The sequence below is a fragment of the Maylandia zebra genome, linkage group LG17, assembly GCF_041146795.1.
Source record: "Maylandia zebra isolate NMK-2024a linkage group LG17, Mzebra_GT3a, whole genome shotgun sequence".
In the NCBI taxonomy this organism is placed as follows: Eukaryota; Metazoa; Chordata; class Actinopteri; order Cichliformes; family Cichlidae; genus Maylandia; species Maylandia zebra.
The window spans coordinates 9,470,260-9,497,661 of NC_135183.1; the positions used below are offsets into that span (position 1 = coordinate 9,470,260).

General features: G+C 39.6%; 2 protein-coding genes and 1 long non-coding RNA gene across 15 annotated transcripts; 2 read left to right on the plus strand and 1 right to left on the minus strand.

Annotated features, from left to right (window-relative positions):
* Positions 1–1,429: 1,429 nt before the first annotated feature.
* Positions 1,430–2,746, plus strand: LOC143413207 (uncharacterized). Its single transcript, XR_013093822.1, has 4 exons — positions 1,430–1,615; positions 2,106–2,231; positions 2,402–2,593; positions 2,711–2,746. It is a non-coding gene; the product is annotated as an uncharacterized LOC143413207 (long non-coding RNA).
* Positions 2,747–2,907: 161 nt separating this feature from the next.
* dnajc19 (DnaJ (Hsp40) homolog, subfamily C, member 19) lies at positions 2,908–7,759 on the plus strand. The gene is made up of 6 exons (XM_004562077.6): positions 2,908–3,058; positions 3,414–3,465; positions 5,979–6,052; positions 6,194–6,273; positions 6,493–6,563; positions 7,602–7,759. The coding sequence occupies exons 1-6, from the start codon at positions 3,056–3,058 to the stop codon at positions 7,670–7,672; spliced, it is 351 nt and encodes a 116-aa protein (XP_004562134.1). The 5' UTR covers positions 2,908–3,055; the 3' UTR covers positions 7,673–7,759.
* A 2,691-nt stretch (positions 7,760–10,450) lies between these two features.
* Positions 10,451–25,939, minus strand: fxr1 (FMR1 autosomal homolog 1). Of its 13 annotated transcripts, XM_004562071.6 has the most exons (19): positions 25,833–25,939; positions 22,701–22,753; positions 22,483–22,576; positions 22,307–22,378; positions 22,065–22,213; positions 21,760–21,853; positions 21,437–21,553; positions 19,819–19,989; positions 17,859–17,937; positions 15,954–16,063; positions 15,704–15,799; positions 14,597–14,822; positions 14,290–14,383; positions 14,075–14,184; positions 13,542–13,751; positions 13,199–13,315; positions 12,505–12,587; positions 12,176–12,369; positions 10,451–12,046 (listed from the first exon to the last, which is right to left on the minus strand). In XM_004562071.6, the coding sequence occupies exons 1-18, from the start codon at positions 25,881–25,883 to the stop codon at positions 12,181–12,183; spliced, it is 2,115 nt and encodes a 704-aa protein (XP_004562128.1). In that variant the 5' UTR covers positions 25,884–25,939; the 3' UTR covers positions 10,451–12,046; positions 12,176–12,180. The 13 variants fall into 13 exon arrangements, with proteins under 13 accessions (XP_004562128.1, XP_012777585.1, XP_004562131.1 ...); XM_012922131.5 differs by having other exon boundaries at positions 10,451–12,369; positions 13,238–13,315; positions 13,542–13,748; positions 15,704–15,790; XM_004562074.6 differs by having other exon boundaries at positions 10,451–12,369; positions 15,704–15,790.
* Positions 25,940–27,402: the final 1,463 nt, after the last annotated feature.

The window sequence follows — 27,402 nt, forward strand, 5'->3', positions numbered from 1 at the left end:
GTGTGGGTTAGGGCTCTGGTCATATTTTGAATCAGTGTCTGGATTTTCTTCCATGTGTGTGTTCTGTGCCGTTGAGTGTCTCTGCAGGTTCTCTTTCTAATTGGAGAGCTGGCAGCCGCTGATTGGTTCCCATCATCAAGTGGCTGTTTTGAAAACCCTATCTCCAGGCAAAGTTCGGTGGGCCCTACTCTGTCCAAGAGAAGTTGAGTGATGCTGATAATGTTTGCAGGTACCCCAGACCATAGGAAAAAACGTTGTGTGTGTCACGTTAACCTGATGAAGCCTTATTTCGTTTGCCATACAAGTGTAAACTCCTCTTCATCCCTGGCTGTGCCATCAGCTATGCCCGTTAGTGATGTGGCAGTTGCGAACGAAATGGCTCTTAGAGCCGGATCTGTGACGTGAACGATGCGAGCCGGCTCCTTATTGAGAGCCGTGTTTTTTTTTCTTTCTATCACCCTCTCTCTCGCACTTTTTTTCCACTTCACTCCGCATGCGAGCTTGTGCTTTGCACTGGGCAGAGGGGGGAGGGGCGGTAGTTACGCTCGCAGTAGCACAGAAACAGAGCGGGAGGGAGAGACAGAGAAAGAGAGCCAGGGACAACAACGTCACATTAGAAAAGTATAGTAATCACCCACAACTATTTTCAGTTGCGGATGATAAAGGATTCAGAAAGTTTATTCATGCAGGCCTATATGACAGAGAATATGCATGTTCTTTTTGTTTTCATATTTTAATTTAGATTTAATTGTGTTGTGATTTGCAGTGTTTTGTGTTGTTTCATTTTAAATTTGTTTAAAAGGAAAAAGCTGAAAATTTAAATAGTTAAAAGTTGAAATGTGACTAGTTGGTTTTTGTATTATATGATTTATTTATTACATTTTATGTGGAGTGAATAAATAAAAGTATATTTAAGGTGGCCCCTACAGACAAAGCACGTACAAACTTCAAACGACCGGATTTGGTGTGTGATAGTAACAGGTAAATGAACTTTTTTTTTAAATTATTTGAATATATATGAGTGCTTGTGTATAAATACACAAACAATACACATATTTCAATTGTGTAATTTAAGTGATCTAGGTAGCTCTGTTTTGAAGTTCAGTTAATGCTAGAAATGTGTTTTGGAGTTTGTACGTGTTTTGTCTCTAGGGGCCACTGTATATATTTATATATAAACATATATAAATAAAACCACTTTTTTTTTTACATTAGTAATTCCTTTTGTACATAATTTTATATTATTGTTAATAATAAATTAATTAAAGCAACAAAACAACCTGAAGACCCAGTTCTCTAAAAACAGCCGAAAGACCCGGCTCTTTTTAGTGAGTCGAGCCGAAAGAGCCGGTTCTCTAAAAACAGCCGGAAATCCCATCACTAATGCCCGTAGTTGTGCCAGCATCAGCGTCTCAGTACAATCCAGAAAGTGATGGTTTACTTTTTGTTTGTGCCGAGGGTTGCTCTCAACTCAGAAATATTAGACAATTTAAAATCCCACCCAAAACACTTGGATGACTCTGCCAAGAAGAATGTGTGCTGTCTGATTGAAAATCACCTTTCCCTGTTTGCCAACACTCCGTCTCGCGCTACTGTTCTGGAACACGACGTAGATGTAGGTGGCCATCCTCTGATCAACCAGCACGCTTAGCGGCTGAACCCACGCGCACTTTTTTGGCAAGAAGTTTTACTTGCTGGAAAACAGTCTAGCTGTTCCAGTGCATGTAGCTCTTTAACAAAGGGTTAAATTGCTAATTAGCTAAACTACTATTTAGTTTAATTATTTTTTTAGCCCTGGCCTCCCAGTGCACTTTAAATGCTAACATTAGCTGTGTATCACACTTCAAGTGTTCTAGTCACTCCTGAGCTGCGGTGTATCACACTCACCAGCTACCTATAATATGAGTATACATACCAGAAACACGTGTGACAAGAAAAGCATTCAAAAAGCATTCAGTTTAAGCTAGTATTTAACGGGTTGCTAACAATAGCATCTAGTTTGACCACACAGAGACCCACAATTTAAAAATTAAAATGTGCTTTTGAAACTAATAAAATTGAACTCACTGCCAAAAAGGTTCATGTCAGGTTCCAACTTCCAACAGCATTCATGAAAAGGACCAAGAGTAGCATGGGAGGGGAAAGGACACACAGCTAAGACCAACATTAGAGGCAATATTCAAAGGGGAAAATGAAATCATCAGACTGAAGAGATTAAAGAAATTACAAAGGTATGCATCTGTGATCTTTAAGGTTTTGTTGTTGTTGTTGTTTTCTTATGCATGTGTAGCTGAAAGTGTGATTACTACCAGAATTACAGTGGTTATTTATTTACACTGTTCATTACAGCGGGATAAAATTTTTAATGTATATCTCAGGAGTAACCTTTCCTTTACTACAGGGGATTCATAGCACCAGCATCATCGGGAGGGCCCAAAACATAATTAACATCACCTACAGCGTCATCTATTCACACTACAGGAGTCTGAAATTGAGGACTAAACGACTCTCAAACACCTTCTACCCAAAGACCATTAGACACCTGAATAAAATAATCAACACTGCTCTTCTACCACCTCATCACAGCTATTAAGTATAATTGCACTATTTCTTACAGTATTATTAGAAGTATCTGTCACACTAATAAACTACCTTGCATAAGCATTAACACGAGTTTGCACATTCACTACTTGTACTTGTCTCATCCTAGAATCACAACAGAATATTTTCATTGACATAAACTGGGTAAAGTATTATTTTCAATTTTGTTTTCCCTTTTAAAAAAATGTTTCCCTTAAAATGTTTAACCTGTGTTTTTTTCTTTTAACTGTATGGTTTTATAAAGTCAAATAACTTTCCCGCAAATTTTTATTTATCCAGGAATAAACACAAACGTTAGAAACCAAGGAAACAGCTGCGAGTTGCGTTTACCCGGTGTTTACGACAGTTCTCTTTCATTTCCGGCATAAACACATGGACGCCTGAGCCACGAAAACATGAGAGGTCAAAAGTTATGGTCGTAATCTTCAGCATAAACGGAACATAACACAGAAACATGGTAAGTTGAAATCGTGATTTACCACATGAAATGTGAAAATGGTTGCATGCTCGAGAGACTACGGAAATAGCGTTTGAAGGCGTTATTTTTAATAGCTAAGCTAGTGTTAGCTTTACTTAAACGTGCATATGACCCAACACGACTGGACCAAGCTAAGCTAAAGTTTGGTGTTCTTCTTATTTTAACCAGCACGCCACTATTAGCCTGATAATTGGACCATTGATAGGTTTAAATCAAATGTAAACACGCCGCTTGGGTTTCGCAGCGAGCTCCAACGCGGTCACTGGTCTGCTGATTTGCTTTGTATCCCCTAATGTCATGAAGCTTTCTGATTTCCACCTTTCTGCCTCCGCAGGCCAGCTCCATGGTGGCAGTGGGACTGGCTCTGGCAGCAGCTGGATTTGCAGGTCCGTGAATGGAAAATTTTGTTGTTAACTTTGTCAGACAGGGTTTCACGAGTGTACAGCACCATGGACATTGAACTTCAGTACAAAGCACTTGAATTGCAAGGAAACTATTAAACAAAATGCATACACATATATGGATGACATAAAAATAGCTCTACGTAGTTCTATTTTTGTAAATTTACATATGTTTTTGACAACTTTTTAATAGTGTTATTTGCACTTTGCACATTTATAGTGTCATTTTGCTTAATATACTATCCCGAGCAGGAATAAGAGGCTTGAACTGTCTTACAAATAATGTAATGAAGAAAATATAACTGTGTGGTTAGACCTCTCAACATCGGCAATCTAGCTAAGTGGTCAGGTTAAGCTAGATATCAACTCAGTAACTCGACCCTGGATTTCCTGGTCTAGCAATGACAGCACTCGCATAAAAGAGGCGGTTTTGGCAGCGAGTGACTGATCACAAACATATAGAGTAGAGCCGCATATTTAACAAAAGTAAAGCAAATTTTAATGTTTAACATAGAAAAAGGTTAAACACACAATGCAGACTAAATGTAACACATGTTGCAGGCAGCGCAGCAGCAGTGTGACAGAGCTTTCCACACATAGTATGTATAGTAAAAAGCATTGTTAGAAATGTTTGTAGACTGCGAAGCACTTTGTAAATGCATTTAATCTAAAGGGAAGGAAGGATGGTGTGAAACACAGATTTACAGTCTGACTAATAGACTTGCAGTTATAATAGTTGGTGTTTTGCAGCACCATCATCACAAATGATAAATATTATATTTTGGAAGACTGTTGTTCTATCCGTCCCATATCATAACAGATTCTTTTTGACTCAAAACCAAAACCACTGAATGATTTAACTTTCATGTTTATGTTGGTTTTTCGTTTGTCATCTATCAGTAGGTCAAGGGCGAGTCCTGTGTGTGTTGACAGAAACTACATGAAACCTTGTGTTTAAGGTTTAATTTAACAGTATGCGAATGCTCCTCGCCTCCAAAGCAGATATTAAATTATGAAGAACATTTACATTACAGAAACCTGAGAGTGCAAACCTCTGCCAATGTCGTTTAATCTCTGGGCAGTATTTACTTTTAAGGGAGTAGTATTATATAAAGTTTAGGAAGTTTGAAGTGCAGGAAAAAATCAGATAAGGGTGGCATGACATGCTTACTTTGATTCCACAAACATTATTTTGGAGTAGGTCATGGATTATTAGGGGTGGGGGGAATAATCGATACTGTGTAGTATCGTGATATGACTTCAGAGCATGTTGATCCTTTTTCTGAGCAAGAATCCTGACATTCCTTCACTGTCCAAATGTGTTTCACTTTTTTTTTGGCAGCAATAAACATGACAGTTTACTTATTTTAATTTAAGACATGTTTTATTTTAATTAAGTTTAAAACTTTTTTATTTAATGTAAAATTATATTTTGTTTTAATTTACTTTCAAATTCTTCAGTTGCTTAATGAGCTGCATAGTTTTCATAAATTGCATAGTTCATAATAGCTATAATTGTACCAGATGGTTGCATTCAGTTAAGTTGGACTAGACTGTAATACAAACCGTTCAGTTTGTCAACAATAAAACTGACTGAAATGAGAGAAAGACTGAGTGCGAGACTTTGTTATTAGATAAAATGAATATTGATAAAGTTTACCTTTATGTACAGAATCTGAATATCGCAAAATATTTTAAAAAAATTGCAATAATATCGTATCGTGCGTTAAGTATTGTGATAATATCGTATCGTGAGATGTATGGTGATTCCCCCCTCTATAGATTATAGGTATTAATTTGTAAATAGGTGGACATGAATAACTGGAGTTTATTGTATAATATTAATAAACTTGAAAGAAAGGCAGGCGTGAAATGTAAAAGTGAGGGGAGAGGTGACATGATATTTGGAGGCAAACTATGATGTGACTTTTAGAATCCCCATATACCAGTATCATGTCCTAAACAAAGGTAGTAGAACTTGAAGTAGTTTTACAGATAAAAGATGAAAGTTTCACATTCTTTGACTTTAAAGAAGAGGTCAGAGGTCAAATGTGATGATATTTTAAATCTTTACACAACGCTCTCTATATGTTTACAGTACACAACACACTTGTAAGAATCATAGTTTCTAAGTTATGTGGCTTTTTATTGATTTTCAACAAATAAATTATTAAGCAGAAACTGAAGATGTAAGACAAATGTTTTTTGGTAGTTCGGTTAAGCTAGGTGAGTCTAGGTGATTTTTTGTTAGTTAATATATTCTCAGATTTTCATATATTACAGGTTGTCTTGTAGTGTCAGTACTGTATCTGTATTGTTGTACTGTGATAGTAGCATTATCGTGGGAAAAGTATTGTTAGTTGCACCGGCGCCCAACCCTAAACCGCATCAGTGTTAACAGTAAAACATTTAAGGGACAAATCCACAGATTGATTTGTCATCTGAGATAAAGTGGATTTGCCCATCACTGTAAATGTCTCATCTTTTTCATGTACCAGGTCGCTATGCCATGCAGGCCATGAAGCAGATGGAACCCCAGATGAAACAGGCCCTTCAGAGCTTCCCTAAAACTGTAAGAAGGAACCCGTGTTTGCTGTGATAACTCTGCCAGTTCGATGTGCAGAAAACACAGACACATGTTGGTCTTTGCATTCAGTCTGCATTTCGTTTTCTCTTTCCTAACTCGTAACCTCGACTGCACACATTGTTTCAGGCATTTGGAGGAGGCTACTATAGAGGTGGATTTGAACCAAAGATGACAAAGAGAGAAGCTGCTCTGGTTTTAGGTGTCAGGTATGTGGATGCTGATCAGCACTCAGCACTGATTCTTAGTCTATCTGTGATGTTACAATACTTCCAGGTTCAGAGAGGTTTGGTCTTGTGCTGCACGGCTACCTTGTTGTGTTGTTTGTAGTCTCTCCACTACAGCAGCACATTTAACAACCACCACTAATCACTCATAATAACTCACTGTTACATACATTTACTGTTGCACCACTATTCTGTCTTCAGTCCCACAGCCAACAAGAATAAGATCAGAGAAGCTCATAGAAAACTGATGATCCTGAACCATCCAGATAGAGGTAAGAGAAAGCTTAGTGCTTATTCAAAGACCGACTATTTTTCTGATGAGTCTGTTATCTAGTGAAAATAAAAAATAAACAAAATACCACTAAAATACTATGAACAAAGTTCAGTATAATCAGAGTATCTTTCCATTATCTGGCTTCACTTGCCTTTGCCTATAACGGTGGTCAACTTTATAAGTCAAGCAGGGACTTCCCAGTGTAGCTGTCAGCAAATTTGGATAAAAATGGCTGCGTTGAAGCACCAGAACAATCAGAGACATGTATACTGAAAGCAGAGCAACAGAATTTTTACAAAAGAATAAGCATAAAAAGTTCATTCAGACATAGTCCTGCCAAATGTACAAATATGATACAAGGTCCACAAAGTCCAGAGAGGTGTTCAGCTTTAGGATTATATATCAAGGTGTATAAAACAATAAAATAGTTTCAAACTTGTTTGCAGTCAACAAAAAAATAAAATCAAGGAATAAAGTTCTTCTCAGACTTTAAAAGCTTTCAACCCTCCTGGTATTTGTGCACACAAGTCTGAGGCATCACTGCAGAAGAACCGACACAGCTCTGTTCTGGAAAACACTGCACTGGCTCGAGAACCTTCATAAAAATCGGTGACCACGTTTCACAATTGCACTTTATTTACAATGAAAAGCTGATCATGCAAAAAAAAATCAAGCAGCTGGAGACTCGCTTATTCAGACTGGCTTTTAACTAGTTTTAGGCTGTATGATGTCATATGTATGCTGTTTTATCGTTTTGTCTTCTGTGTTTTTATATGCCTGTTTTTATTGTTTTTATTTACCCACTTTGTGGGTTTTGACCTGTGAAAGGTGCTGTATAAATAAAGTTTACATAACATTTAACTTCAGAATGTAGTCCTGAGCTGTTACGCATGAGTGGCAAGTCTGTTAACAGGTCTTAGGTGTATTGTCAACATCCTGCATAGTAAAAGGAACTGTTTTGTTGTTCAACGTGAAGTGTGATTATGTGTGTGTGTGTGTGTGTGTGTGTGTGTGTGTGTGTGTGTGTGTGTTGCAGGTGGATCTCCCTACTTAGCAGCAAAGATAAACGAAGCAAAGGATCTGATGGACGGGCAGGCCAAGAAATAAAAGTGGAGATGCTTATTCATGCACTGACTGACTTGAAAGTTTTTCTAACTGATTGTTCTAAAAATAAAATCACGCTGTACAAGTGCAGACCAGAATCCTGCCATTATTACTGCTCAGTTTATATTGACTTTGTGAAATTCTATAAAGAGGTTTCCATTTGACAGAACTTCAAATTGTTGTTTTGCGTTTTTTAAGATCACACATGAAGTGTGTTTCTTAGTCCAACCTACAGATGTCTCATAAGCAGTTGCTAAACTTAATGGAGTCATTGAGTATTATGCATTTTGTGAGAGAACAAAGACAGTTTTTCTACTTGTGATTTTACTAGATACATTTGGACATGTGAATATTATGTTGCATGTCTTTTTTTAGCGACAGCACGCTGTTGTTAATGTGGTAAAATGTTAGTTGGTTTGAACACTTTAGCATTAGCAGAAACTTAAAAAATGTTCCTGTGCTTACTGAAATTACACTTACAGTGGGGCAAAAAAGTATTTAGTCAGCCACCGATTGTGCAAGTTCCCCCACTTAAAATGATGACAGAGGTCAGTAATTTGCACCAGAGGTACACTTCAACTGTGAGAGACAGAATGTGAAAAAAAAATCCATGAATCCACATGGTAGGATTTGTAAAGAATTTATTCGTAAATTAGGGTGGAAAATAAGTATTTGGTCACCTCAAACAAGGAAAATCTCTGGCTCTCACAGACCTGTAACGTCTTCTGTAAGAAGCTTTTCTGTCCCCCACTCGTTACCTGTATGAATGGCACCTGTTTGAACTCATCATCTGTATAAAAGACACCTGTCCACAGCCTCAAACAGTCAGACTCCAAACTCCACCATGGCCAAGACCAAAGAGCTTTTGAAGGACACCAGGAAAAGTATTGTAGACCTGCACCAGACTGGGAAGAGTGAATCTACAATAGGCAAGCAGCTTGGTGTGAAAAAATCAACTGTGGGAGCAATCATCAGAAAATGGAAGACATACAAGACCACTGATAATCTCCCTCGATCTGGGGCTCCACGCAAGATCTCATCCCGTGGGGTCAAAATGATCATGAGAACGGTGAGCAAAGATCCCAGAACCACACGGGGGGACCTAGTGAATGACCTGCAGAGAGCTGGGACCAAAGTAACAAAGGTCACCATCAGTAACACACTACAACGGCAGGGAATCAAATCCCGCAGTGCCAGACGTGTTCCGCTGCTGAAGCCAGTGCATGTCCAGGCCCGTCTGAAGTTTGCCACAGAGCACATGGATGATACAGCAGAGGATTGGGAGAATGTCATGTGGTCAGATGAAACCAAAGTAGAACTTTTTGGTATAAACTCAACTCGTCGTGTTTGGAGGAAGAAGAATACTGAGTTGCATCCCAAGAACACCATACCTACTGTGAAGCATGGGGGTGGAAACATCATGCTATGGGGCTGTTTTTCTGCCAAGGGGACAGGACGACTGATCCGTGTTAAGGACAGAATGAATGGGGCCATGTATCGTGAGATTTTGAGCCAAAACCTCCTTCCATCAGTGAGAACTTTGAAGATGAAACGAGGCTGGGTCTTCCAACATGACAATGATCCAAAACACACCGCCCGGGCAACAAAGGAGTGGCTCCGTAAGAAGCATTTGAAAGTCCTGGAGTGGCCTAGCCAGTCTCCAGACCTCAACCCCATAGAAAATCTGTGGCGGGAGTTGAAAGTCCGTGTTGCGCGGCGACAGCCCCAAAACATCACTGCTCTCGAGAAGATCTGCATGGAGGAATGGGCCAAAATACCAGCTACTGTGTGTGCAAACCTGGTAAAGACCTATAGTAAACGTTTGACCTCTGTTATTGCCAACAAAGGTTATGTTACAAAGTATTGAGTTGTATTTTTGTTATTGACCAAATACTTATTTTCCACCCTGATTTACGAATAAATTCTTTACAAATCCTACCATGTGGATTCATGGATTTTTTTTTTTTCACATTCTGTCTCTCACAGTTGAAGTGTACCTCTGGTGCAAATTACTGACCTCTGTCATCATTTTAAGTGGGGGAACTTGCACAATCGGTGGCTGACTAAATACTTTTTTGCCCCACTGTATGTGATGTTCCAATGTAACAGGTTAATTCACTCAAAAGCAGATTTGTGGTTTAAATCAACTTAAGCAGGTGAAACATTTTGCATTTGCATATGGAAATGTTTTGAAGCTTAGCCAGTGAAAAGAAGCCGGTTGTATGCTGAAAAAGAAATTCTGTCTGATGGATACTGAAACATGAGTGGTGACCAAATCAACAGCTTCTAAGTCTGTGAACCTAGCAACATGAAACTGCCTGTGACTCCACAGAAGCCAAGAGGGTGTGTTGGCAGGATCCCATCTGTGGTGAAAACACTTCATTACATTCAGCCAAAGACACAACTTTTCCTATTTCTCATTTCATAAGTTTTTAACTTGTAAAAGAGACACCACAGCTATCATATACAAATCATGGCTAGTAAAGGATGCCTACATTGTATTCATACATTTAATAATCTTTCTGGCTGCAGGATAATACAAAAACTAACAAGACACTTTTCAATAAACTTGGTCAAGAGTTAGATGATGTGGGTCATGTCTCAGTTTTTGAAAAAGACAAACCTTGTTTAATAAACTCGAACTGCACCAGTATACTTTACACATCAGTAAACAGGTTATTGTCACATTCACTATCCAAATCAGAATCTCCACACAATGCAGCGACGCAGCATTCCTGAAAAGTATGTGTACAGCTAACAGTCACAAGCAAGACACAGAGATGGGTTTTAGATCTACACGAAAGATCAAGTTTATTTAAGAACCACCTGCATACAAAACATATTGCACATCAACCAACCAGACGATCCTTAAAAAAACAACAAAAAAAACTTTACTGTAGTTGACCCAACAAAAACACTTGGGATGTCACAACTCTCAGTAGTCCAAATTTGTCCCAAAAGAAAACCTCTAAGCATCGCATGTTAGTGTCAAGAAAACAGAAGAGATTGTTTTTGTTTGTTTTTTTAAATACTGTACATTTTCTTAAAAATAAATAAACCAAATATATCTCCTTCCTTAGTGGAACAGTCATGACCAGTTTCCAGCCAGCCAGTGTGGAAGAACCATGAAAATGACATCGTCACCTGGGCAAGGTTTTCTGGAAACATCTCAACACCGCAGTGGTCGGTTTTTACAGGGCTCTGTTTTCCCCAACAGTGGGCAGATAAAAGTGGACAATACCCTAAAAGAAACTCAAGTGACTTTATTGAATTCCTAGTGAGGGAAAAAAATTAATCAGCATCAAGCATTACTCGGGATGTACGTAATGAAACAATGTTTAGGAATGAGATGTTTCCAGGTGGCCGAGCACTGATGGTACATATCTGTCCAGCACTAAACGGTAACAAGCCAGTTTTCAGACTCAACTACAATCACGTTTTAAACAGAAGAAAGGTTATGTTTCAGTGCAAAGAAAACAACTCTTCTACAGTTTCTTTTCCAGACACGATGTAAAAGCATTTCTTCTGTGACCCAAGTGGTTGCATATTGGAAAAACAGGAAGCAGCTAATGTGAAATTCTTCAACAGATATATTTATTTATATATATATATTTATATATATATAAAGGATAACTGGATTCATCCCCACCCTCCCCACAACGAGAACAGACACTCCTGACTTTAAAAAGATGCCCCTAAAATCTTTTTGGGGTGTTTCAGTGGTTGCCTTCACCTCCCGCAGTACCATAAGAGAACATTTAGCACATGGAGACGCCGTGTCTGGTTCCGCTGTGGCAGATGAAGGCTAACACAGAAACAGGTGAAAGGATTTCAGATGGCATGCAGAGCCAGGCAACGACATGTTGAATCTACTCTCAAGGCACGACAGCTAATCACGTTTATGTCAAACATACTTGGGGTTTCCAACAAGCCAATCTGCACTGTGCTACTGCCCATGCAGATCAGTTAATTTACATCCTGAAATAAGTTTATGGAAGCATTTTTCTGGATCCAACTAGGAAAAGGCTTTTTAAAACCCTGCTGTGATGTTTCTACGAATAGAAAAAGGACTGCTGCATTCATACCACAGTATGGGTTTGACTGGAATCCCTGTCTGATTTAATAAACGCTGTACTCAGTGCAGCCTCTCCCAGAGCTCTCAGTGAAGACAGGACTGAAAAGCAGTTCATGTACACATCTGTAAGTTTATGTGTGTTTGACTATCTTTGGCAAGCTCATACAGGAAGAACTATTGTAAAAAAAAAAAAAGAAAAAAAAGGAAAATGAATAGTTGGATAAAACAGGTGTAAAAAGGGAGGTTCAGGTTCTGACCTCTGAAACTTGCACAGCGGAACAGGTCACAAATATTTGGAAAATCTAAAATAAAAAAGAGAGAGAGAAAACAGTGCTTTAAATGTTATGGTTCACTTCTGAAGCTGCTCCAGTCATGGAGATTCAATCAAGTGCAGCTCTAGAAGTTCAAATATTTGAAACCATTTTCCTTGCCCTGACTAGGAGAGTCCATTAACAACAGCTTGTGGGTTAGATTCCTCCTTGTAGGAGACTTTAGTGGACTTCTCAGTGGAAGACCTGGGAGCTCTTGTGCCATTGTTGCCGTCGCCATCGGCTGCACCGTTAGAACCATTAGTGGTTGCCACGGCAGAGTTTGGGCTGTGTTCGGCGATGACATCCACCTGACCCTAAACAGAAAGGTGGGACAAACAGTGTGTGATGGGTGAGAGAGAATGACGAATGAATGACGAACACTAAATCACCAGTGACTGCCAGGCTTTTAAAGCAGCGAGAAGTGAGGATATTGTAAACTAGGTACTGACCACATCCTTGTTTTTCTGGGAGTCCTTCTCGATCATCTGTCTGCTCTGAGACTCAGCCCTGGATATGTAGTCAGCCACAGTAACTAAACAAATACAACAACAGAGAAAATAAACTATGAAAGCACATGAAGACTGACTCCTTCATACCAGAGCAGAGGCACAAATCTGTTTCAGATATTCCAAACTTCATCAGGATTGTATCGTCTTCACAGTTCTTGTAGATTAGTGAAACACACACAACAGCAGCATTTGCAGTGTGAAGTGAATTACTATTAAACCTGTGTACACAGTTAAAGAAAAAGTGCCCTTTCTCACAGTCTGAGAATAACCTTTTTACTAATTATGCATTTTAGATTCAAGATTACACCAAAATATGTTAGAACAATTTACAATGACACACCACACAAACAAGACTATTAATTGCTGTTAATGTCAGCATGACAAAGCAAAAGCAAGTTGTGACAAAGTTATTGGTAAAAAAAGGTTTTCTGCTAAAAAGAGATGCATACTTATATTTCTACGTACCAAACCTTGTTAGAAAATGCTATATTACAGTATTGATCAGCCATATTGAATCAAATAGCAAAAGCCAAGAACACGACTGCTCAGTTTTCCATAGTTTGTGTTTAGCATGGTGTTGGTGGAACACAAACAAACACAAGGTTTTTTTAGTCAAGTCATTCAGAGTGCTCACTGGAGGAGGGCACACTAGGTGATCCAGTTGCCTGGTTACCTGGCTGCCTCTCTTCAGGCAGACGGTTTCTGCGACGTCGGCTACGATTACGACGTTGAGGTTTAGCTTCCTGGTCATCTAAAGGTGTCAGGTCATCACAAACAGAGGGATTGGGGTGGAGGGACTTACATCGCGATCTACAATTGTCATCTACTTTGAGCTGCACTGACGCCCTTTATGTTTCAAAATAGAAATGATGCACTGCTGCACAGTCCTGACAGCTCAGAACAGCAGTCGGTATAACCTGAATACACTGTGTGAGACGACAACAACAACAACAACAAACATCTAGTAACGTTCATACCTGTTCCATTTTCACTCATAGAGGCGTTGTCTGACTCGCTCATGCCATCAATCAGAGTGGTATCCTCGTCTGTTCTGCGTCGCCGAGATCTTCTGCGGCGGTTAGCAGGCAAGTTGGAGTCGCTAGCATCTGTATCAGCTGTCTGATCGGTCTCTGTGTTTACCTCCAAGGCTCCATAGTGATGGTTATCCTCATGGTCTCGAGGCCCTGCTGCACATACAGGATCAGATTAATAGGCAAAAACTTTCAAACAGAACTTTAACAGAAGAAAATGATAACTTAGAGTGTCAATATATCTGTGAAGGTTCCCAATCATCCAGGTCGTAGTCTAAGGAACTTGGAAAGAAAAGCTTCTGGCCTTCTTTAAGTTTCCTGAAAGACGTTTCAAGGAAACTTAAAGCTTCAGTCCAGAACTGAAGAAGCTTCTTGGATGAAACGTCTTCAAGGAAACTTAAACAAGTCCAGACGCTTTTCTTTCCAAGCTCCCTAGACAAATTAGAGTGTCCCTACTTTCCTTGAATTATCAATTTTACCAGAGCTGTTGCTGTAACTTCCTCTTCCTCCACGTCCCCTTCCCCTTCCTCGGCCGGGTCCTGGCCTTCTGCGGCCATCTCTCTGTGGCCGTGGGCCTCTCTCCCGCTCCCTGCAAGTCCACCAAACCAAATGAAATTGATTACACAGAACAGCAACCAGCAGTTTAGTCAAAAACTGGTGAGATAATGCAATATATGGATCACAGTAACCTCACCTTTCATGATCTTCTCCAGCCAGAGACCAGTCACTCAGCTCATCTTTGCGCTCAGAATCTGTCTCAGAGGCGTTGGACTGCTCTGAGGTGTTGCCTGAGTGTAACCAAACACGTGTGAGAAGACAAAAAAAAAGAAAGAACGAAAGAATAACCCACATAAAAAGGATAGAACAAAGAGGGAGAAAGAAGGAGATAGTTATACACCTTGTTACAGGTGCGAACAATCCAAACATTTGACCTCCTGCATGATTTTACTGTATATGTGATTTTTTTGCACATATAGCGTTTGATTTTTAGAGATGCCTACCATATCCAGTGCTGTAGTTGTGGCCCCTGCGTCCACGCCCTCGGCTGTTGTAAGAGCGACTGCCATGCACGGACGTAGAGGAGGCATTGGCATTGTTTTCTGTATTATACCCGCCTCCTCTCTCCCCCCTCTCTCCCCTGTCCCTGTCAACTGGTCGGTGGCCCTGGGTAACCTGACGCAACTGTTCGTCAATCTGCATCCGTTCCAGACGAAGCTGCTCCACCTCCTAGAGCAAAGGAAAACGATAAATAATACAAAAAAAGCAGTATGTTCTAAACTAAATAAATAAAAAATGCAAATCTGAGAGCTTTGTTTTAAAATAGTCATCATGGCACACACATGCATAATGACCATACACACATCTACATCACATCCAATTCGCCTTGTGTTGTTTATTCTTAATCTTGCTAGGCTGCCTCCCTGTGTATAATCCACAATCTGCCTCAGCTCTTCCGCTAGCTGTGCGCCCTCTGCAAGTAGCTCCACCATGTCCTACACACAAACGGTGCAAAACAAAGCACACACGAAGCACCAACGCAGCACAAAACATGCAAACAGCACAGGACCCACACATACACATGGTGTAAAATGGATACACAGCAAAATACAGACTGCAGAAGAGCAAATTTCACATATCTATGAATCCTGCACTACGTTTTTATATAAGATTACTTGCTAAAGACTGAATTGGTGGTAAATTAAAATCCAGCTCAACAATACGGAAACGAAGGCTTCATTGTAACTAAAGTAACGGCCTCCAATATGAAATATTTTGACAATATTGTAATATAATCATTTCAATATTATTTCTATTTACTGCATACAAACATATTTTCCATCCTTCTGCACTTAATATTCAAATCAAATTAAATATAAGAAATTATAATAACACATCTGAGAACACTATCTGCAAAGCACATACAAAAAGCAATCCTGCTTGAGCAATGTTTATTGTGTGCTGTTTCCATGCTAAAAGCCGGCAGTGTCATTAGTCTTGTGCCAGAGTGGACATTAAAAGCAGCTTGACATAGCTGGGAATTCACATTGCAGCATTTGAAAAAGGTTAGCAAACGCAACACGCAGACACACGCACAAAGGTGCTCGTACATTTAGGTAAGAGATGTGGTACTCCAACAAGACCTGAACGTTGCCAATGCTCTCCTTAGTGCCGACAAATGTGAATGGGACCATTCCCTGTGTCAACAAAACAAAAAAACACAACACAGATGTTAATATGGGACTGTCCAACTAAATGACACTGTTTGTACGCTCTGTACTCCTATAGACTTTTAAACATCTGTCATAGGGATCAGTGCTTTAGCAGTTGGGGGTAAACACATCGCAGTAGCAGGCTTACTTCTTGTCTGGGCTGCTTGGTATCGTTGTCTCCTTCTATCCTGACACGCACCACACCGGACTTGTCCACTATCTCCTGGATGACCTTACCATTTTTACCAATCACTTTGCCTAAAGACAAAGAAAAGAGAAAAGGATCAAAAGGTAGGATGTCGCAGCTTAGGTCAAAAAGATGAGACACTAGTAAACTGAGGATATATAAGCACAGTACAGGGAGTGCAGAATTATTAGGCAAGTTGTATTTTTGAGGAATAATGTTATTATTGAACAACAACCATGTTCTCAATGAACCCAAAAAACTCATTAATATCAAAGCTGAATGTTTTTGGAAGTAGTTTTTAGTTTGTTTTTAGTTTTAGCTATTTTAGGGGGATATCTGTGTGTGCAGGTGACTATTACTGTGCATAATTATTAGGCAACTTAACAAAAAACAAATATATACCCATTTCAATTATTTATTTTTACCAGTGAAACCAATATAACATCTCCACATTCACAAATATACATTTCTGACATTCAAAAACAAATCAGCGACCAATATAGCCACCTTTCTTTGCAAGGACACTCAAAAGCCTGCCATCCATGGATTCTGTCAGTGTTTTGATCTGTTCACCATCAACATTGTGTGCAGCAGCAACCACAGCCTCCCAGACACTGTTCAGAGAGGTGTACTGTTTTCCCTCCTTGTAAATCTCACATTTGATGATGGACCACAGGTTCTCAATGGGGTTCAGATCAGGTGAACAAGGAGGCCATGTCATTAGTTTTTCTTCTTTTATACCCTTTCTTGCCAGCCACGCTGTGGAGTACTTGGACGCGTGCGATGGAGCATTGTCCTGCATGAAAATCATGTTTTTCTTGAAGGATGCAGACTTCTTCCTGTACCACTGCTTGAAGAAGGTGTCTTCCAGAAACTGGCAGTAGGACTGGGAGTTGAACTTGACTCCATCCTCAACCCGAAAAGGCCCCACAAGCTCATCTTTGATGATACCAGCCCAAACCAGTACTCCACCTCCACCTTGCTGGCGTCTGAGTCGGACTGGAGCTCTCTGCCCTTTATCAATCCAGCCACGGGCCCATCCATCTGGCCCATCAAGACTCACTCTCATTTCATCAGTCCATAAAACCTTAGAAAAACCAGTCTTGAGATATTTCTTGGCCCAGTCTTGACGTTTCAGCTTGTGTGTCTTGTTCAGTGGTGGTTGTCTTTCAGCCTTTCTTACCTTGGCCATGTCTCTGAGTATTGCACACCTTGTGCTTTTGGGCACTCCAGTGATGTTGCAGCTCTGAAATATGGCCAAACTGGTGGCAAGTGGCATCTTGGCAGCTGCACGCTTGACTTTTCTCAGTTCATGGGCAGTTATTTTGCGCCTTGGTTTTTCCACACGCTTCTTGCGACCCTGTTGACTATTTTGAATGAAACGCTTGATTGTTCGATGATCACGCTTCAGAAGCTTTGCAATTTTGAGACTGCTGCATCCCTCTGCAAGATATCTCACTATTTTTGACTTTTCTGAGCCTGTCAAGTCCTTCTTTTGACCCATTTTGCCAAAGGAAAGGACGTTGCCTAATAATTATGCACACCTGATATAGGGTGTTGATGTCATTAGACCACACCCCTTCTCATTACAGAGATGCACATCACCTAATATGCTTAATTGGCAGTAGGCTTTCGAGCCTATATAGCTTGGAGTAAGACAACATGCATGAAGAGGATGATGTGGACAAAATACTCATTTGCCTAATAATTCTGCACTCCCTGTAGATGAAAGTTTTTGTTTAAATGTTGCTGAGAAGTTGAGCAAATAATGTACTGAATGAATGAATGACTTGTTACTAATTACTCATTGCTGTTACTAAATACCAACTTCTTTATCCCCTTCTTAAAATAGTTGAATCTACTTACCAACAAGGTTTCTTGGCACCTGGACCGAATCCTCTACAAATTCCAAGAAGCTTCTGGCTTTCTTTACTGCCTCTGCTGTCTAAAGGAAGACACAGGGTCGCTTACATATATTACACACTCAGCTAAAACATATACACAACCCAGTTACCACTGTACAACATGTACAGTATATACACAAAGAGCACGTCTAAAGAGTCCCACGCTATTTCTCTTATAAATAACATTCTCCATGTGAGACCATTAAAAAAAGAGACTTAGCAAATCCAATTTCATGTCAGCATTTTCATATTACTTCACACATAACCTGCCATACAGGAATAATTATGGATTCTTTAAATGGTGTTCATTTCTTTGTAGGAATCTCGTCAACTAAAAGCAACAATTTCATAAGAAAGATATGTTATTACTTCTTTCTTGTTCACCATTAGAGAAAGCATCTATACTGTTTACCAGTTTAAGTGCACATGTTAAACACCATGTCACCCTCGTCATCACTTCTCTTTCTCACATCCTCACTGGCAGGAGCTAAGACGTGAGTGACAACCATGTTGTTGTATAGAATAATAAAGCCCTGTTGATAATTCAATATATACTGAAAGACAATTTAGCCAATTTAAGCTCGATAAAATACTAAATATTTACTGATTTTGTTGTGGAAATTACTTTTACTTTGCTTTTATATACAGAGGGTAAAGTATGTATTGAACAGGTCACCAATTCTCTAAGCAAGTATGTTTCTAAAGGTGCTTTTGACATGAAATTGTCACCAGACATTGGTAACAACCCATGAAAAATGTGAAAAAGGGCATGGTAACTATCAGTAACTAGAAAGCAATCCTCCCACTTAGTGCAAATTCATTATCAGCTGATTCAGTCCCAAATGATGGCCTATAAAAAGCTGTCCCATTACTAAGATGTCTCACAAGAAACACACAAGACGGGTAAAACCAATGAGCTCTCGCAAGACCTTCACAACCTTATTGCTGCAAATTTTTCAACATAAAACGACCTCCCTATAAGATTTCAGACAGCAGAGTGAAAAGAATTATTAGAAGAGTTGTTCAAGAGCCCAGCAACAGAAAGACCTGGAATCAGCAGGTACAATTGTTTTAGTACAATTGTACTCACCACGCACGACTCCATTGCTGAAGAAAAAGCATGTTGAAGCATGTTTAACAACAACATTTAGACAAGCCTGTGAAATACCCAGAGGAAACAGTCTGGTCAGATACCAAAATGAACCCTTTGGATGCCATAAGGCACTGCACTGCATCACCCCACAAACACCATACCAACGGTGATGTTTGTAGGTGGGAACATCATGGTGTGGGGCTGTTTTTCAGCATACAGCACTGGCACGCTTCATATTATTAAAGTAAGGATGAACGTGGAAAATGTGCCATGACATTCTTGATAAAAATCGGCTGCCGTTCACCAGGATGATGAAGATAAAATGAGGATGAATGTTTCAGCAAGACAGTGATCAAAAACATATAGCCAAGTGAACTCTCAACTGGTTTCAGAGGAAGAAAAAGCTGCTAGAATGGCCCAGCCAATCACCTGACCTGTCTCCTTTATAAAATTTTCAGAGAAAGAACTAAAACTCTTCATAGAAGAACCCTTTAGGATTTAAAGACTATTTATGTGGAAGAATCACATAAATCCCACATTACAACTACTTTTCCATACAGGAGGCGCCTTGAAGCTCTCGTCACCAACAAAGGCTTTTGTACAAAGTACTGAATGAACTTCAGCAACTGAGACATTTCTCATTATTACACATAATTTATGGACATCTATGGTTTGATTTCTTTGCATGTATGGATTGGCCGACATCTGGTGAGAATTTATGTCAATAGCATCTTTAAAAAGTGACTTAGATCATTTGTGACATGTTAAATAGTTATTTTACCCGGTGTACAATCCAGTAACCCTACTACCTCCTGTATTACCAACCTACCTCCCCATAAATCCTGAAATTGCCTGACTCCTCATCCAGCTCAATGGCAGTTACACCTGGAACCTTCCGGGCTTGCTGGATGTTGCTACCATGGCTGCCAATGGCCAGGCCCATTAGATCCAGTCTCACTGTAAACTCTTCCTGGAAGGAAGACACCAAGTGCCTGGAGTTCTACGAAAAACACAAGACATAGTCAAAACCAATGAACTCAGTCAGCTCTGCCTGAAGCTTTCATCCTGTACAAAAACTGAACAATAACAAATTTAAGTGTACTGTTAATTTAAACTCAAAAACTAAATGCTCGACCTTACAGAGCTTAAGATTATTGAAATATCTTTGGTAATATGGTTGTGTCCAAGGATGCTGAGCTCATGGACTGACAATGATCAGAGGAACTGCTAGTGGCTTGCCAAACAAGACATTTTTTTGTCTTGTTTTTCCATGCATTACATTACACTTATCAGATTCATGAGTCATTAACTTTATCAGCTTCACTATATCTTCATTTCAGTATTTCTACATATTACTGACACTTGTGACACAGATGCAACTTCAAACTCTGTAAGGAACGGCTACACTGATCCACCATCACAAAACTAGAGGTCAAAGAAGAAGAGGATTCCTGTCTGTAGATGTGACTTTAAAGTATTTGGAAAGATGCTACTTTGTCTTCTTTCCTTAACTTCTTTAAATTAAAAGATTAATATGTATGAGGAGCACACGATGCAGGGCTGAGCAGAGACAGGTGAGCTACTTCAAAAAGAAAATGAAATTAAAAAAACAACAATCAAAACAGACTGAACAAGTTTGTTGAAAAAAAAGTTTAGTTAAAGAAAAAAGTCTGTCAAATGTTATAACTTTATACAGTTTTTGCTGTTCAGCTATCATCCGCCTACTTACAGTCACCCAATGATAGGCTAAACCATCCATCACTGTATATCAGGGGTGGGGAACTCCAGGCCTGAAATGTCGGTGTCTTGCAGATGTTAGATATCACCCTGGGGCAGCACACATTGAATCAGATGATTACTTAATTACCAGCCTCTGGAGAACTTCACGGCATGTTGAGAGGGTAATTTAGCCATTTAAATCAGCTGTGTTGGATCAAGGACCCGCAGGACACCAGCCCTTGAGGTCTGGAGTTCCCCCATCCCTGCTGTATATGAAGGCCACCCTGCTGGAACAGCACACGTTAGTTCTTTTTGAACTGGAAGTAGAAAATAAACTTGCCAGTTACTTACCTACTTCTTTCTTTCTTTTTTTCTCTTATTTTTAAGTTTCAGCCACACAGCTTGCATTAAGTGCACCGCACTATGTTAACCCCACTCTCCCACCTCAATTATTGTATTATATTATGGTATTATACAACAATCAGTCTGGAGATCACTGCCCAATACTAAATGGCACAATAAAAAGCTATAAGCAAAACGACAATTGCTCAACTAAAAAGTATAATTTTGCTATTGTTTTAGCTTACTTTAAGCAGTAGGATTGTATTTTACCATTTACCATAATAAATGGCCTGAACTACCAACTGAGATTGTTCCAAGGCAACTACAGTGCATACAGTAACCCCAGAACATCTCAGTAACAGGTCTTTTTCTTGCCATCACCCTACCTCAAGGTGTTTTGTGGCTTCCTGGTTGCGTGACATTAGAAGTAGCTTGGTCCTGAGGCTGCGCAGGTGCATGTCACTCAGCAAAGACACACGCTTCACTGTCGTCTCGTTGGTGGACTAAAACACACACACACAGGAAATAAAAAGACTTATGCAAATATGTGGGGATACTCCTCTGCTCATAATCACTAAAAGAAATGAACAGCTGAGTCATGTATTAGACAAACATGCAGGGCAGGATAAAGGTGTAGCACATCGTGCATTAGCCTTGGTGCTACTGTACATATCCACATGTCACCACAGAATCACAGAAAGCCAGTTACCACAATCACTAGTTGGCTGGTCTCAGGGCAGTATGAGATGTGAGAGGCTCCCACGGCTTTCTTGAAGTCTTTATGAGCATTTTCATTCTGGCACCTGTCCACAAAAAACAAAAAACATATTACCTTCCAATCCTTAAACAAACAGTTCACATCTACTGAAAAAACGAGACAGACCATATATAACAGGTACAATAAAGGCTCTACTGCATATACACACTCTCACTGCTAATGAACTAAACAAGCCTGTGAATTTAGTTAAAATCTGTCTGTCTCTAATTTTGTTGCTGTAAAGGTGCTGTACATACGCTTCTTGTAGATCCTGAGGAACCGGGACAAAGCACTTGTGAAAGGAGTTCTTGGTGATGGCCTTGTTGGTGTTGACCGGACGCAGACGTTCAAAGGTCACTATTTCGTTGTAAGTCGCGTCACAGGCTGCATACTCAATCACATAGAACTGGAAATATGGAAAGGTTCAACAAAAAAAATGAATAAGTAGAATACTCTTCATAGTGCCTATAGTCACATGTACAAAAAAGGTTTTACTCACATCTCCCTTCATCATGCGGACTTTAGCCAACCACCAACCACACGGCTCAAGTTCAGTGGCTCTAGAAAAGATCTGCCAGGAGACGAAAACATAAGCAGGATAAGGCACATATAGAAACAAGCAGGTGAGGACAAGAGGAAAAGAAAAAAGGAGAGAACTTATATCTGTGTCCTTACCTCCACCTCGTCACCCTCTCCAATCTCCTTCTTGACATCAGCAGGTGGGGGCATCCTGACATCACTGAAGGGCACTTGGCGTTCTGGCTGCCAACTGAGAAAAAAAAGACCCCATTTTTTTCTTTTACCTAAAACATGGTGGTTCTGGATCTATGATAAAATATTAAATTTACATGTTTTATGAAAACTGGTCAAATGCAGAAGAAGTAAAGACTCACTTGTTCTCAAAGGCAATAGTGAGAGAGTCATCGTGGATATCTTTGACAAAGCCCTGCAGGAGGGACAGAAACACAGATCAGCGGTTAAATATAGTTCCTGCTTTAAAAGAAGAGTTTTTTATGTCTAGCAGAAAAAGTGACATTTTGGGTATGGGAACCCATTTTTTTTATTTTGTGCATGCACACAAAGTATATACGCATTGTTGACAAGATGCACACTCCTGCTGATTGTTTGCCACTATCTCATCTGTATACAACTCACAGTAACATGCTAAGATATGCAAAGCACTAGCAAACAATTCTGAAGAAAAGTGCTAGGATGTATACAAGGATGTGCACAATAATGAATTTAAAATACTTAAAAACCCTGCATGAAAAGAAGCAAATTGAACATGTTTGTTAAAACACTAGGATACAGTGTGACAGCACAAAGTGTAAAACTGAATGTGAACATAACTACGTTTCCCACAGATTTAGATTCAATTTGTTGCAGGAGGTGGGCATGTGCACGCAGATAAGTGATCTTGAGCTTTTGTGTATAGAAGGCACACACTGGCTTTCTTAAAAGAACTATTACATAATGTGTTTATATTATCTGATTTTTAAATACTTTTCTCCCCTGCAAATAATTTAATAACCAAGTAGCATAGCCTCCCACAGCTTCACTCCAACTTTCAGGATGTTGGATGTCAATTAGCAGCTGACTGATACTGATGACTGCCACAACACTCAGCAGCAGAGGTCTTAAAACTGGACTAGTAAAATCTGAAAGCCATAAACAAAGACTTCTTTCAGCTGGTCCCTTCAGGGGTTGCCACAGCAGACCATCTGCTTCCATGTCACCCTATCCCTAGCATTCTTCTTTGTCACACCAACAGTCTGCATGTCCTCCATCATTACATCCATAAACCATCTGTGATGTCCTCCTCATTTCTTCCTGCCTGGCAGCTCCATCTTCAACATCCTTTTCATCCATCTCAGCCTTGCATCTCTAACTTTGTCTCCAATATGCTCAACCTGAGCTGTTGCTCTGATGTACTCATTTCTAATCTTGTTCTTACATTACATTTTCTAACTTAATCTAAACATCTTCACTTCTGCCACCTCCAGCTCGGCCTCCTGTCTTTGAATCAAAGCCAAACTTGCAGGCAGTGAAACCAGCAACTTTCCAGAAAACGTACCAGAAAACAAACAAAAGAACAACAAAAACAAAGGACAATGGCAGTGGCAGTGAACTGAAGAAAAGTATTTTAGTGAGACACTGACAGCTTCATGAGCTTCTTCAGGTAATTCGGCAGTTAGATCAATTACTATCAGAGAAAGAGAGCTTTGTTGTCACTGTCTTAGTTTATGTTTTAACATGTTTAACACTGCATTTATTAGCATATTAGAATATTATCTGCAGTAAACAATCATACTTTCTTACACTATGTGAGATAGCATGTTTGAAACCTTAGCACGTAACCAAAACCGATAATAGTCTAGCACTACTATTTAATACTGTGGTATGCTAATACTGTGACAGTGACATCAGCACCACTGATGGTAACAGATAGTGACCAACACAAGATAGTTTAGTGTGTAAAATATCTAAATAAATAAAAAACAAAATGATATATTTGATAAGTATGGACTTGTTTTGCAAGTTTAAGTTTGAACTGCTTTCCAGCATTTGACAACATTCCTATCACAGGGTGGAAGCTGCAAAATTACTTTTATATATCCTTTATTTATCCAGAAAGTGATATTGACATTACAAAAGCCTTTTTCAAGACAGATCTGGCCAAGAGGGCAGTGGAAAACGCAACAAATATATCATCACAGTTCTTTCATACACAGGCACAATAACAGAGAGACATAAAAACACTGTAAAACTAGTCATTTCCTTACTTAACGTATAACTCCTACATAAATCCTAATGACTACAGTCTATTTAACAACATAAGTAAAGATATCATTAAAAAAAGCCCCAACAAAAAGAAAACACACACGCACACACAGAAACATCAGAAATCAGTTTTGGCAGTGGATCATTTTTTGGCACAACGCCTGTGCTAGAGTCAAACGTGAGGTACCCAACACTACACACCAGACTTGGAAGTACTGAACCCCAGGTTCAATGCGTTCAGACACTTATTTAAGCCATGTGTCTCGCTTGCGTGAAGGACGGTGTTGATTACATTCAAAGAAAGCACACACACGTATGTCTAAAGAGTTTAAGACACAGGGGTGGCAGAGTGGACAGAATCGCCCAGGGAAAAAAAGGGGTGTGTTAAATAAGGAAAAGCAATGAGAACAGTGTGAAAATGCAGTAGTACAAAAGAAGTCATGGGATGTGAAGGTGAGACAAGAAAGAAAAACTTGAAAGTCTGGAGAAAAATGAGAAGAGAGAGGAGACACGGGGAGAAGAGGCGAGGGTGTTGCTGTGGGCAGCACGTCTAGAAATAGCTTTAAAGTCGATGGTATCAGTGACCCACTCGACATGCCAGCTGGTCGGGATTGACAAGGAACAGCTGGCTCACACATACCGAAAAAATAGCTTCGGAATGATGGAGTATCAAATAATAGACAGCGACAGTCAGTCGTGAAGTCTGTGCAGAGAGACTTCAAAATCTCTCACACCACCAACCATGGTGCCTTCACAACACGACACACTTTAGTAAACTGCGTCAAGGTATAATGGGCTGGTCCTCCGTGTTTCTGATATCAGCTCAATAGCCAATGATGACACATGCAGATACTATTTACTTCAGCAACATCTTTCGACGTCAACAGCTAGGCAACTATCAAGTTAGCTAACTTTCAGCTCGAGAAAGCGGCACAAGAAGTCAAATAAAATTAATAACACCTGCTCTGTGTTACGTATTCAAGTTATCGCATGCAAGACTGCGGTTCTTCCAAACTGGCTTTGAAGAAAGGTCCTCAAAAGTGTCAGCTGGCGAGGACATGGGAGTGACGCTAGCTTAGCTTGCTAATTATGGCTAGCATTGCTAGTACAAGCTAATATCGAACTCTCGGGTACGTACAGAGGAAGTCGGATCATGTTGCCACAATCCACGAGACTTAAACTAGAATACTGTACCGTATGAACAACTTTTATGTTTGAAACTGCATTGATAAGCCGGTATTTACCTTGTAATAAGCCCCGTTGGAGCCACGGACCTCCACCACCAGTTCTTCCATATTGGAAACGCAAAGGATGTTGGGACGACAGGTGCTCCTTCAAGCGTCAGGACTTGACATCTTAGCACCAGTAAAATGTATAACAACAAGTACATGTAAAATTTGCACATTTAAAACTGAATTAAAATGAAAATATAACTTGTTATTCTAATGTAGCTTACCTGACAAACCAAAAGTGAAACTACAAAAGATGAATGCCCTTTTATTTATGTTTTGTAGTTTTAGTCCCGTTTTATTGTGCTGTTGTAATGACCATTAGAAGACACCTACTAAATCACTTTCAGTACATGTTATTCCATTCTTTGCAATAACACAGACAACCAAACTGACCTAGTCAAGATAGCTGATTCAGATGCAATACTTGTAGTAAAAAGTAAATCCCCATTTCAGTTTCCGGAGCAGTGTTTCCTAGCAGAACTACGGTGGAAGGATTGTAACACAAAAAGTTTGGTCTGATTATGTGATATTTAGGAGCAATATTTACTCTGCAAATGTAGTGAAGGACCGAAACCCCCCCAAAAAACCACAAACTTAAAGACAGTCAATTTCTGATGGAATTCAATTAAGGTTCATTTTATTTACATACTGCCAAATCATAGCAAATGTTACCTCACGGCACTTCATCCTGCAAGGTAAAGAGCTTAAAGCATTAGAATGAAAAGCCCAACAATCAAACGTACCCCTATGAGCAGGCACTAGGTGAGGGTGGAACAGAAAAACACCATTTTAACAGGAAGTACCCACCTTAAGGAGGGGCAACTATCTGCTGCTACTTCAGAATTACTTTCCTGGACTCTACTGTCAACAGTTCTAAATTTGTATGAAATTGTAAAAAAAAAAAAAAAAAGAAAAAGAAAAAAAAGTGCACTATCAGAATATAAATGTAGGTCTCTTTTATTGGGATACAGCTGGAAACGCTGCTCTAATAGTAAACGTCATCAGTAATGAGAGTTGTAGAAAAAGGGTCAAATGCTTTGTTCACCTGTAGTTAGACTATGATAAAAAAAAAAAAAAAGACATTTGCTGTGCATATCTCTGTGGTGCGAGATTCAAACTTAAGAGATACATGCTCCAGTTTTTTAATTTCCAGTGTTTAAACCCATTTTAAAAATCCAGCTTTACCTGCCTATGAAACTACATCTTCTCAGGTATAAGAAAATGTAGCAGTGTACTGAGCAGCAGGGAAAAATTAAACAGTATGATGAATAGCTCTGAAAAGGCAAACTTGTGGTGCCTTGGAAGAAGGGAAAAAAAGAAGAATACAGGGACCTCACCTCATTTTTGCAAAGAGTTCTGACTGTTCGCCTCTTTTTTTACAGGTGGGGATTTGTTCCAGTGATTCCCTTTTCAATCCCTGCATTGCCATTGTACGCACAAGTCACTTCAAAGTCATACAGAGTGATGACATTTGTCCTACAGTGAAGCATTTATGGTCCTGATGAAAGTTCATTCTTCCAGAATGATGACAGTAGTTGCTAAAATAATTGGTGCACTTCCAAAAAAAAAAAAAAAAAAAGAC